Source organism: Cupressus sempervirens, chromosome 5 (genome assembly GCF_028749045.1).
Source record: "Cupressus sempervirens isolate cs-2001-9-10 chromosome 5, ASM2874904v1, whole genome shotgun sequence".
NCBI lineage: Eukaryota > Viridiplantae > Streptophyta > Pinopsida > Cupressales > Cupressaceae > Cupressus > Cupressus sempervirens.
The window spans coordinates 227,716,202-227,730,481 of NC_143122.1; the positions used below are offsets into that span (position 1 = coordinate 227,716,202).

Here is a 14,280-nt window from a genome sequence, read left to right on the forward strand (position 1 = left end):
ATTACAAGACTACAAAATATATAATGCCATATGATATTTTATTTTAAATTATGTTATACTTCAACTCTGGGTAGTCTTAAACTTTAGATGTAACACATTATTAGTAGCCATGAAAATGGAAACAAGTTCATTTTTAGCCCCTCTATGTGAGGTACCCTACATCTAGAGGGCATATTTCACCACCATAATACTATATACTAAATAGTATATATATATTAACTTTGCATTACATTATTGTCCCTATTTCTTGCTCTCAGCTGGAGGGACATAATTGCTGACCTCAAGTTTGAGACTGTTAGACCACCATTGACGAAGACGATGGTCACTACTATCTCTGACAAACAGCTTAGCAGAGGGTATCAAATGCCAGGGTGTTTTGTCCTCCGCTATCTCAAAACAGAAGAGGTACTTCATGCGCTCATAAAGCTGTTGGTTTCCCTGCTTGTAAATTACACCCATCACCTCAAAATACCGGATGTAAGAACAACAAATGAGATCATTTTTATTCACATAGATGTTAGGTATCCAACCGCTAACACCAATGAAATCATCATACAAGCCACGAAATTTTCTATCATTTATCATCATATAATCCAATGCATTAGGCAGACCCAAATTAAGTTTACCCAAGATATCACGCAGAGCTGCTAAAGTTCTCCCAACCAGCTCAAAGAGTTTCAGTTCAGGAAGTCTCGGTGAAAAAAATGGAGGATTGAAAAGATGTGCTTCTATTTTATCTATTTTTTCTTTCTCCATTTTTCTTGCAACTACTATTGCAATGGCGGCTCCCAGCGAGTGACCAACAATCCATATGTTGTCAGGTCCATGAGTATCAATACTTCTTTTCAAGTACTGTAAGCCAATACGTGCTCTACCAATTGATTTGTGGCATGCATTGACTATTTTCCAATTGTGAAAAAAATCTTTTCCTAGAATATAATTTCCTTTAGGAATTGTGCCTCTGAAGGCAACAACTTGTGAGGGAGGCTTCCCTTTATCCTCACCTCTTTTGCTTGGTCCAACCCACTTGAAAATGGCTCCAAATATTGTTTCATCATTCATTGTTTCTTCTAACTTGAAATTAAGCATTTTGCACCATTCCTTCACCAGTTCTTCCTTTTTCTTTCCCTTTTCAAGTTGATATACAACATTCACCAAGCAAGCAGCAATGCGTCTCCTGTCGTTGGAATCTCCCCTGCAATTTGCTCATTACATAAAGAAATCGTTTTCATAATTTAACAAATTGGTTGATAGTTTCTGTTAGAAAGATAATACTAATTAAAATCAAGATATTTGAAATCTTAAAATGTACATCTTTGTAAACTCTAAAATATATATGTTAGGGAAACCTTTTAAAATCACAATGTAGAGATTGAAATAAAATAATGTATATAAAAGTTCATATCCCACTGTAGTAGATTTCTCTTTAATTAAGATAGATAAGATACTAGTATAATAATATAAACGATACCTATGTTAATAAAAGATTACTTAAATATTAATATAAAAGATAGATATATATTTATAAAAGTTTTAACATTCATACAATTAATATAATATAAAAGTATAAAATATTTCAAATTTGTATATGCTGATTTTAAGGCTGAAAAGAAAAAAAATGTAGAGGATAAAGCTAAATAAGACCAGAAATAATAGAAATAATAAATAGTAACACAGAGACACTAAACACAATGAATTGGTTAATCTTATTAGGCTACATTGACTTTCAACCTAGGATTCTCAGTTTTAGAAATTTCTCAGAATGCAGCACAACAACCATTGCATGATCTATTTAATCAGATTTGGGATTACTAAAAGGTTTTCAGTTGCAACATAAATGTTAACAGATATTTTCTGTAGGAAATGTTACATGTCAGTGCAATGACATTCTCAACCAAGAGCAACGGTTACATAAACATTGAACTTCATATGTCGAACAAAAGACACTCAATACAATGGCTTTTGACATCTATATAGATTTCTATAAATATATGCAATCTAAGTATATTTATTAAAAATCTATTAAGAAATTATAATTGAAAATAAATAAAGAAAATATGTTTACAGTTTCGTATTTCATATCAATCAAAAATATTTAAAATAATAATGAGAAATTTGTGATATTTTTGTGAATCATTATTTATGAAATATGGTTCAATTCAACATCAAGGTAAAAATAAAAACTATATGGATTTTGAAATTGAAAAGTAGTCAAAATAAGGACTGTTCTAGGAACAAAATCCTGAAAAACAGCTGAAAAGCTACATAGTTAAATTCTGATAACAATATCATATTTTTTTTTCCTTTATTTCACTTAACAATATTTTTTATTTAATTCAAATTTAACTTAAAAAATATTTAAAACATAAATGTTAACTATACTTAAACAACCTAAATATTTGTTTTGGAATTCCCTCTTTAACTATGCAATCTTAAGATCATATGATTGGTTTCAAAAATGGAAATCAAAGATCAAATGTTGAAAATTTGAAAAAAACTTCAGCGTATTTTCATTTTTTTGAAAATCAGTCAACAATGTATTTTGCAAGGAGAATTGCCGCTTGCAAGGAGAATAGCCATGTGATAAAGAAAGAATCACCTAAAATTTCATTTTCAGGAACTAGATATACAAAATGACATTCCTACTTTTCTATTATTAATGGTAACTCTTATTATAATGCTATTTTTCTCAATCAGATTCTTGTATCATATGACAAAAAATAATAACTCGAAAAATATTCTCTTCAAATAATACCAGTTGGGATTGGCGAGGTCACGGATGTCTTGGACTTCGTTGCCATCTTGATCAGCCATTGCAGGTGAACAAACAATTAGAATAGTAATTAGTAATTTGGTTATACAAGCCCATTTATGTGGTGTTATATAATGCAATCTGTTTGCTTTCCCCACAAGATTAACCAAGAGAATTTTCTTGAAGCACAAACTTACTTTGATGAATGACATTTTATTCCCAATTTTAAGAAATAATTGCCCAAAAAAGATGTGAATGACTTATCCACTTTACTTTCTTTCTTATCACAAAGCATTATGATCGAAGTCTGTCATTTCCATAGCTCACTTTATTCTTCCCTAACTTGGCTATTGCCTGAAATCTTCTCTGCTTTTCCATGAGTTAAATCGAGATCTTTCTTTTTATAGACCAAAGGCCTACATTCTGACAGATGATCATTAACTTTCACCCCTGGTGCTGGGCATGGTAGTTATAAATCTTCAAACTACCAAAAGAGAGATGGCGTTTAAAGGAGAAGTGATTGAAGACAATGATGGCATAAGTTTTTTGAGATGCTCAGATACCAGTCAGCTTGCCATTACCGCCACATTTGGAGAATAATGAATAAGTGGAATTGAGAGAGCATAGGTCAACGACATTGGCATGAAGTTTGTATTGAGCTTCCAATTTTTTTCTGAGGGACAAAGTTACAATTCAAAGTTACAAAGTTTGTATTGATCTTTCTTTTTATAAACCAAAGGTCTACATTCTGACAGATGCTCACCCCTATGAGAGATGGCATTTATAAATCTTCAAAATACCAAAAGAGACATGGCGTTTAAAGTAGAAGTGACTGAAGACAATGATGGCATAAGTTTTTTGAGATGCTCAGATACAAATCAGCCCGCCATTACCACATCTTGAGAATAATGAATAAATGGAATTTAGAGACCGTAAGTCAATGAACATCTGTATTGAGCTTCAGATTTTTTCTGAGGGAAAAAGTTACAATTTGATTTTGGGCAAAATCTTACGCTACTTGGGGAATTAGGGTAGGTGTCGGTCCACATCCTGATGAGGCTAACAGAAATATTGTTGATAGAAAAAATTATTGATGGGTCCACACTACACTTCGAAAATGTGGCTGGTGGCTTTCATGTCAGATGCAACTACTAAGCCTTGAGGCCATTCCTATTTTTGAGCTGTTTAAATAATGAATTTGTTTATTTGAAAGGAAGGTTATAAGTTCTAAGAAGAAAAATTAGAACCTATTTATCATCTTGATCACAAAAGAAAATCTTAATAGACAGTACAAAGTTATTTTAGTATTATAGTTAGGTTTCTGATTAGTGCGTAAATGTAATATCACATTTTATTTTCTGAGTCAAATGTCAATTAGTTAAACAATGAGCAATGAAAATGAAGCGAATTGGATACATGATTAAGGCGAGGTAATGTGTAAGATAAGTCACGGAGCTATCTATTTGAGATGTGTTAGTAGACATGGTGGGAGTCAAATTATAGAAAGTTTCAACATTAATCTTTGAATATGCTGGACTACAAATTTCAACAACCTACAAACATGTTGAAATATGTGGGATTTGTCATGTTTTAACTTTCAAGAATATGACATCTATAGTTCTCCTTTAACCCCTTATAGTGGTGGACGATTTGTTTAATAGACATTAGGCTTTACTGGTATGGTCAATCCACCCTCTTTAGTGTAACATACATAAATTCTAATGTCAATTGAAAATTGTAGGCTGAACAATTCAAACTGTGTGCAATTGATGCTTTTATTAAGTCAATAAAAGAGAATGTCATAACTAAATTTAGATATGTCCACTAATTATTTTATTTTTTTCCATTGAGTACTCAAATTGGGCATTTAAATGTAGAACAACTCTAAAGATTTCATCAAAATACAATCCATAAAGAATGTGATCAAGAAGTAATTAGACTAGAATCCTCATGATTCACACAACTAACTAAGACTTTCCCTTTAAAAACTGAAACAAACTGAAACAAGATTTAAAATATTCTTGCATATCACTCTCCATTATAATCCTTCATCTTTAATAAAAAATATTTTTCTTATTATCCATGATCATTTGAAAGGGAAAATATCCTTATAATAAGCATGTTAAAAAATAATAAGTACTTAGAATGGATAAGGAAAGAAGTGAGGGATTCTACTAGGGATATAAATGCGCGGTCAACATTGGAACAATCATAAGGATTTCAATCTTAACCTCATTGGAGATAAAGAAGCTTGAGTGATAGTGTAATGTCCCTTGCCTTACTAGTTGCTCCATGTACATGTAAATGAAATCTTGTGTTTGCGACAATGAAACTCATACTTGTAGTGTATGACACTTGTTGGTACATGTTGATGTGAAGTTTGTTGCACAAAGTTAATCAATTATAATATTACTATCACTGGAAGTGTATATATAGTATTTCTCTAGTTGTTTATCAAATTAATTTTATCTTATGAAATGATTATGATATCTGTTGATCAAGATTGCTTATACCTATATGTTGTGTATGGTCTTTGTTACTGTATTGTCATGTTCTCTGACTTTATCATTGTCTTCCCCTCATCACCATTCAACGGTCTTGGCAGTAAAGACTGAACTCCCTATCTGTAGGATTCAAACAACAGCAGCAACACAATAAAAAAAATGATAATATTCAAAACAAGGAAGGCTCTGTTTTACCGCAGAGAAAAAAACTGATATATTATTCCACCAACAAATTGCTGTTCAACCAATACATTTATTCAAATAAAAATTGTTAAAACTAATCCCTAACATATAGATCAAAATATAGATCAGGAGTTCTGACAGTAGTTTTAGCATTATTCCATGCCTATGATTAAGGATGGGAGAAGAAGTAACTAAGACTAGACAAAAATGCATCCAAAAATATTATCTAATGCATACCATATGTACAGTATGCTTCTTGTTTAAACTACTCCTAAACTGAAGTATTCTAAAAATTATTTATAGAATGGTGAAAATGGAACAGTGGAACTGGAGTTTGAAGTGAAGATCTCAGCATCAATCTTCACTATCTCCCTGTGTTGGCTGTTCATATAGTTTGCTCGGGCTCAATACTTTTTTCTTCTCTATTCATAGAACTCTATTTGTTGTGCGTCGAATTGCTGAGATTCTTTTGGTGCCAAAACTTTGTCTTGTTCTCCTGCTAAAATTCTACTTCAATTATTGTTCTCTCTCCTTGGTCACTGACACAATGGTAACTTGGTCTCTTTTTATTTGTCTCTGTAACTGAATCGATTGATATGGTTTTTCTATTATTATATTTATGTTCGATGAATTCCACGGTGTATTTTTCTCTGTCACAAACTGTTGCACGTCCTCGTTAGATCCAATCTAGTCGCTCTTTATTTTCCTTGCTACTGCCATAGTCGTAATACACAGTTCTTTCATGTATTACTATTATATACTATTTATCCTTTATATGTACATCCTTCGGTTAATGATCGTTGTGTTCAGATTTTTGCTTTGTTAAATATGCTCGTTCTTCTTCTCTATCCCCTATGATTAATGGAATTGATTTGATATCTATTATATACATTGGTATGTTGAAGGGTTGTGACTTTTAGATGTAAGAGGTGTTTTTTGTGAGGTTTTCATAATATTGTCCTATTGCAAATGGGGACCTCTTTGTTTTTTTTCTCTTGGTCTTGTTCTTTTGGCTTTAGTTCTTGGTAGTCTTGGGCTAGGTCTTCTAAGGTCCCCTATTTCGAATGACAATTGGTAAAATTGGTTTAGTCTGGAAAGTGTTGTCCATGTGGCTTCTAAAATGGAAACTATTTGCTCTTTGCAGCATTGAATGTCTTGACATACAATTTTTAGTTTGTCTATTTTTAGTAAATCCACTTATAGTAAATTTCACCGCCTCACAAATTGATCTTATTTTGACTTTGGGAAAACTTACTATTTTTAGAAAGTTAATTTTTAGTAAATGTCAGTGCCTATTGGATTGACCTTATTTTGACATTGGGACAATTTACTATTTTTAGAAAGTCTATTTTTGATAGGTTTGTTTTGGCAACAAGTGAGCTCTAGTTGATAAAGAGCCAAAAGGATATCTATTTCTATATCCAAAAGAATGAGCAAGCAAGATAGTCAATCAAAAAATGGCTAATTCTGGAATAACCCTTAAAATATCCAAAAGTGGAAAGGCATGAAAACATCAAGAAAAATGGTTTTCATGGAATTCTTTCATCGTGGACAAAACCCATGATCACTCAAAAAATTTCACCTTGGAGAAAAATGGTTGTCGCAGAATTCTTCCATCATGGACAAAATCCATGACCACTCAAAATTTCCACCAACAAGAAACTTAAAAATCTTCAAAAAATGGCTAAGTGTTGGAAATTTATTATGGGTGAAAAAATGACTAAGTGTTAAAAAATTCTCTTTCATGGAAGGAAAAATCTCTAAGTGTTAGAAATTTCTCCTTCATGGAAGAAAAAAATGACTAAGTGTTGGGAAATTTCTCCTTCATTGAAGGAAAAATGGCTAAGTGTTGAAAAACTTTTCCTTCATGGAAGGAAAACTACCTTAAGTGTTGGAAATCTTCTCCTTTGTGGAAGAAAATATGACTAAGATTTGGAAAATTTCTCCTCCATATATCAAATTTCACCCTCTTCAAGAGTGCATACACGGTTGGAGAAATGATTGATGATGATAAAAAAAAGAGGGGGAATTATTCAAAAACATAAGAAAATGTGTAACAATGAATTTAAAGAATTTAAAGAGAAACAAGGAGAACAATCTAGTTCTAGAAATTCAAGAAAGATGCTCAAATCCAAAATTCTAGTACCAACATCAAAGACACCCAATTACTAAGTGATCTGGTCCCAGGCATTCAAAGTTCAAAGATTAAAGTTTAAATCCAAAAATCCAAGAACATGGTGAAATAATTTCAACATGAGGAAATTCTAAAGTGAAAAAATCATCAGCAATAGATTCCAATCTATTACATGGAGATAAATTTTGGTGCAACGTCATTAAAGATGGGATGTTTGAGGAGAGATTTTTAGAAAAGTCAGTCAAAGTTGGATCTTAATTTTAAAAATGATGCAGTTGGAAAGGAATCAATCTTTTGTGGCCTTCATCATGATTTTGTGGCACCCAATTATCTTTCCTAATGAGTCGAGGTCTCCAAGTCAAACTTCTATGCATTTAGAGAATGGAATCAAGAATAATACATTCTAGGAAGACTAAGCGTTTGTTGAGGAATGGACATGTTGCATTAATGTAGATTCCCTTTCTTTTCACCCGTCTCCTAAAAGTCTGATTCAAGCATATGTCAAGGCTAGGAAAGTTAGTTTAAAATCACTTGCAACCATAAAGGGAGCACCCATCTACTTTGGAAACACAAATACATTAAATCAAGGAGTTTTGAATTATGCTCCGACTATTAGTCCAATCCCTATGCCTTCAAACCAGTTGATGGTGCATTTTGGAGCTCCTATGTCACAAGAAATGCCAACACAACCAATTTATCTTCATAACATGAAAATTTCTACAAGGACTCAAGAGAAAAAGATGAGATGAAGGATTTGATTGAACAAGTGAAAAAGTTATCAACTAAGGTCACTTACCTCAAAAATCAGAATAATCAGTTGCAAAATGCACAAAGGAATTATCAATCATGTCAAGGCAATTATTAAAGGAATTATCATGATTGATAATCCCTCTCCATGTCATGATAGTAATTAAGGACATAATTAAGGATTTCATGAAGGTAATCAAGGATATCGAAGCAATAACCAAGGTCATCAAGAGAATAATTCTGAATATACTGATAATAACCAAGGTCATCCAAGAAGACCATGGAACACCAATCTAAATAATAGAGACATACCTTCACCATTGGATAATCCTCCATCTTCTGAGAATCAACCAGTTGATAAAGTTTTCTTAGAAGAAGCGGTACTATCTAGATGGTGTAGATTGCATGAGACAAATCAACATTTTGAGTTGCAATGTTAGGAATTTCAAAGAGTAGTTGATATTTTCAAGGGAGAAGTGATGAACATTGCCGCATCTAAAATTTGTCATCCTATGGGATATGGGGTAGTGCTAGCACCAAGATATGATCAAGCATTGGTTTTTGATGATTTCAAGTTTCCTTCCCTTGATTCTTAGGAATACATGCTAATCCAAAGCTAATTTTAAGCTCCCACCTTCCTTAAAAAATGGTCCCATGGAGATACACATCATCAAGTTCCACCAAAAAATCAACCTCGACCAATGTCCCCAAATGAATCACTACATAAGGATGGATTTTTCTTCCCTCCTCTGTACAATAGTGTCTTGGTGGAAGGAACAAGTTAAGTGCAAGATTTCCAACAAACATTTGGTAATGCTCTGATAAAGACATACCAAAGGAATAATAGGAACCATGAGCCATTGACATTATAAATTCATCCAAGTAACTTTTCAACTTCTCTACATCCCAATGCAAGCAATAATTTTTTCCCCCTTAGAGACTCACCTAAGTCTCGACGACAATCTACAAATTCTTAAGGATGCAAAGGTTAGTTATTCATGATGAATTCTTCACAAAGTGAGAAGGGGTGAAATAATCTTTAGTCTTCCACACAACAATGAGAGCAAAGGCAAGATGAAAATCTAGGACAAAAATACAAAGGAAGTCCTTCCAGAGAGCAATTGAAGAGGTTGAATTCTTATGTACTAGAGGAATTCAAGAAAATCAAAGTGACTCTTCAATTATATGAATTGATGAAAATTCCAAAAACTTGAGATACATTGTTGGAAAGTTTAAATGATACCTCTATGAAGATTGTTTCTTAAAATGTATCACATCTGACAAGAGGGACATCCAATATCCAGAAATCAAATTTTGCACAAAACATGCATCAACTGGTGTCTTTCTTGAATGCATCTATACATTTCTTATTTATAATTATTATTCATTTATAATTTTATTTATTTAATATACTATTATTTATTCTAATTGTTATTATAATTGATTCTAATATCAACAATTTATTATATTTTGTTCTTTTACTAACTTATTTTATTTTTGTTATGATATATTATTATTTATTTTGAATAAGATAAGTGATTCAATCTTAGTTTTATATCATTTTATAATTCAATATTTATTGATCAATTAATTAATATATTTATTTATTTTATTATCATTATTATTAATAATATTCATTTTTAAATCCTTCCTAGAAATGGGAACATTACAAATAGTCAGGAATTCTCTTGGTTACTTTTGGGGCAAGATTATTTATGTTACTTATTAAGGCACTGCAATCTTCATTGAATAATAATGAAACTTCTTTGGATGAAAATAAATGTACACAATTGAAGAAAGTAATTTGATGTATGATTAGCTATCTCATTTTAATTTGACAACATTTTCCTTCATTTGTTTAAGCTTAATTAGAGAGTTACAAAAGATTCTAGATTTCATTTGAATTGTTATCCTTGAGATGTTCAAGAACATTTTCCCTACCAGAATCAACATTTGTAGTGCCTTAATCTAAATGCTCTATTTTACAATAGTGTTTCACTTCATTTTTCACTAGCACTTTGATTTAGAAATGTCAATGCTACCTTTGTCCCCTTTAAATGTCTTTCAAAAGAGTCCTACATTTTTGTCCATCTGTTTAAAGATGATTTAAAGCTTCATAAAAAATGGGAATTCTTAACATTAACATTGAAGATCAAGAGCAATGGTCAATGAAGATAGAATAATTAATTTTATACTTTGTGAAAAAGGTTTGATGATACATAGGATATAATTTCTACAAGTAGTCAAATTGTGATAACGATGTGGTTTTTTATTCAAACTCGTTGACCTATGTTTTAGAAGTAGTCATTCAACATGAATCTAACTCTCAAGAGAATAAATGCAACACTTTGCACTCATTGGATCTAGGTGACTCACTAGGATGGGTGACCTCTTAGGAAGTCTCGATGCTTCACCTCGAAGCATCAGCTAGATCCAAGGAGTGCAAAGTGTTCAATTTATTCTAATGTGAGATGGATTCATGTTGACTCACTACACATGAAACATGGGTCAATTAGTTTGGCTCCAAAACCACATAGTAAAATCTTGATAACAATTTCAGAGATGTAATGATGTTTAAACATTGAATTTTTTATCATTTTAAAGACCAAATTAAAAAAAATTTGGTCTCATCACCATTGAAAGAGCTCAATATTTTGTGAGTAGATGAAAGAAAGTCACTAGCCATTTGTAAATATAATAAAAAGTAAAGAAATTCAATCAAAGAAGACAAAACACACAATAACACAGATTTATCGTGGTTTGAAAAAACTTGCCTACATCCACACTCTAGCAGGGAATTACTATAATGAATCGATACAATTACATAGGCTGCACACAGCCATTATATAGATCTCTATGAATACGGAGAGTCAAGGGAGAATGAACAGCCAATGACCATTGAGCTTCATATCCCAATAATCTCCCACGTGAAGTCCAACCGGTACACTCATGTGCATTAGCATCCCTACTTCCCAATTCATATCTTACAGAAAAACCAAACCTTGAGAAGATCTTAACTTTGCCAGAATTTTTTCCAGCACACTCCGAATTAATCTTCTCCAATTTATATCAAAATCATAAACATCTCCTCCACATATTCTCATGTTCTTGAGTGAGATATTTGATTTCTCGAATCTCATCTGATTCAGCTGTTCTTGACACCACAAATTACATGAAAGAGAAGGTTCCTCCAGTCTACTTGGACCATTTATCTTCTTTTTCTTGATCTACTCCTTAGCCAACTCTACCCGTGTGAGAGACTGCTCCAAAGAGTAACTCAACACAGCGTTAAATTCTTTCAATTTCTACAACCTTTTAAAATACAACTGATTGGATCCTACATCCTCTGTAAGGCACACAAACACTCGCATATATGCTTGAGTTATTCCCTCATTCGGATTATGGTCATAACCCTTGCACTGCTCATATCTTTGGGCATTATCTTCTGCTATGTGGTATTGCCAGTACATCAAATACATTGATTCTAGAGAATGCTGATCAATATCAGTCCTTGGCATAATTAGCTTATAGCTTCCCCATTGCATATCAACAAGCAAAGAAAAATTCCAAGTTTCCTTATCAATGGCATCCTCCATAAATAAAATGACACCAGCTTTCATTTTCAGTCTTTCCAAAAATGGAGAATTTCGTTCAACTTCTACGAATAATATTCTCTCACCATTTGATGCTAGCGTAGCATTGACAAACTCGTCGTCTGGAACAATAAGCAGTTTGGCAAAGATCAAAGTCCAACAAAATGTGATAGGAAACTCCATCGATTTTCCAAACTTGTCCATTTCATCACCAATTATTGGAGATGACATTTGTTCTGGACTATTGCAATGTTCTATGGCATGCTGTATCTAAGCCTTACGCAAAAATGGAGAATTATGAACCGTAAAGTACCTCTGTTTTGTGAGGGATGTGTTTTCTACATTTTGTGAAGAATCTATTGGTGTCCTTTGCAAATTGATTCCTACAGTTTGCGTAGACTCCCTCTCTCCAAGCTCGACTCTTGCCATGTTTTGCAGACACTTATAATGCCCGACACCATGGTTCCATCCCAAATTTTGAGCACCAGATTTAAATAATCTCATATCCCAGTAATTTCTATCATCGTCCTGATGCCTAAACAAATCACGAGCATGTATGCCTGGTGTACACCCATATTTTGAATTTACCCAATCAAATTCTTCAATCCTGGTGGGAATACCAACCTTATGGCTTGTGTTATGAACAAGATTTGGATGATTCCTCATAGCCGAAACAATGGGAATGGGAGGATTTGGGGAGTCTTGGGAATTCACATCTTAGACCTGTTCTTCTGGAACGACAAATGACAGGTCGAAATCTTGACCTTGTTGTCTGTTATCAATTTCATCAACCTTATAGAAGTTTTCTTCCCAGATCCTCTTAGGCGATGTATATGTCACCATATTTTCCCCATCGGCTATCCTAGTGAGACTTCCCGCCAAGGACTAATCCTTGGACCTACTCTCGAGAAATTCTTGATCTAGCCCTTAGTCTTTCCAATTCTCTTCATCTCTAGGTTGAGTAAAAAAATTGACCTCCTGACCATCTTTTTGGTCGACATATAGGCCTTTTCTTTCAACTGTGTCCTTTATCATATGACACACGTCTTCTGCTTTTTCATCCATCTCTTCACCTTCTTCTTTCTTAGCAGACTTTTCATCTTCCTTTTCATCTTCTCTTACTAGAAACTTTGCATGTTCTTCAAAGTATTCTAGTTGTAGCATCTTATGAACTCTTGATGCAAAATTATCTAGATCTCTGAGATTGGAACCCGATATTAGAGAATTCATTTTATAATATGCCAACACTAGGCATTTTATAGACTCGCCAGTCTTATCTTTTGTTGTCTGCTTCCATAATTCTTCCATGACTACTTTCTTCTTTGTGCCTGTGCGATCAAGAATTGCAATAAGCTCATATTTAAGAGTTCTTAAATCTTTTGGTTCAGTTTTAGGTTGATTTTCTCAGCCATCCCACCAGTGCACATGGCAGATACTTCTGGTCTTAGTATTTACAACCTCATTTTCTACCAAGCTCAAATCTAAAAGAAATTTGTTGATGATAAAATCAACTTCACCGTCTTCCATCTCTGCTCTAGCCTCACCTTGGCACTAATACTAATTGCAAATATAATAACAAGCAAAGAAATTGAATCAAAGAAGACAAAACATACAATAACACAGATTTATTGTGGTTCGGCAAAACTTGCCTAGATTCACACTCTAGCAGGAAATTACTATTAATGAATCAATACAATTACATGGGCTGCACACAACCATTATATAGATATCAATGAATATGGGGAGTCAAAGGAAAATGAACAGTCAATGACCATTGGGCTTCATATCCCAACACCATTGCCATTTATCAGGAATCTTAATCCTCATGTAACTCCAAAATTCTTCAATAAACCAATATAGCATGGGAAGTCATACATCAGACTAAACAATGAAGGTCATTACAGTTTGTAATTAACCTCCTCAAGCTTCCTTGGGATTGCATTCCTTTCCTGATATATTCCTAATTGGATTGTTCAAGAGCACCTGAGATTGATGAAAAGCTATGTTCAAAAATAAAACAAGGTAAAAGCATGATTGGTATCACCCATAAAGATTGAGCTAGTTAGCCACTGGTGTAAAGATTTACATACTAAGGTTCATCACAATGGAAAACATGCTTTGGAATCCATATTCTCAAAAATAGAATCATGGAATCAATTTTTTTTCACAATAACTTGAAATATTCAAAATTGCGAGGAATAAAAAAATTGAAATCTTCAAGGGCCCATTTGGATATGGGAATATACAAATCGGAATAGGAATACTTATTTTGGAATAGAAAATGGAGTTACGTATTCCTATTCTTGTTTTGTTCACACAAAAAAATATGTTTTTTGAAATTAAAAAAATTGGAATAGAAATACATAT

The 14,280-nt window shown here is 32.9% G+C and overlaps 1 protein-coding gene across 1 annotated transcript; it reads right to left on the reverse strand.

Annotated features, from left to right (window-relative positions):
* Window positions 1-240: 240 nt before the first annotated feature.
* LOC149555269 (GDSL esterase/lipase At4g10955-like) lies at window positions 241-2,814 on the reverse strand. The gene is made up of 2 exons (XM_089829302.1): window positions 2,756-2,814; window positions 241-1,195 (listed from the first exon to the last, which is right to left on the reverse strand). Exons 1-2 carry the CDS (start codon window positions 2,812-2,814, stop codon window positions 241-243), a joined length of 1,014 nt encoding a protein of 337 aa, XP_089685428.1.
* Between the last annotated feature and the right edge of the window lie 11,466 nt (window positions 2,815-14,280).

Coding starts and splice junctions, on each gene's coding strand:
- LOC149555269 (XM_089829302.1), bottom strand. CDS start 2,814: ATGGCTGATCAAGATGGCAACGAAGTCCAAGACATCCGTGACCTCGCC. Junction 1,196..2,755: donor GACCTCGCCAATCCCAACTG/GTATTATTTGAA, acceptor AGCAAATTGCAG/GGGAGATTCCAACGACAGGA.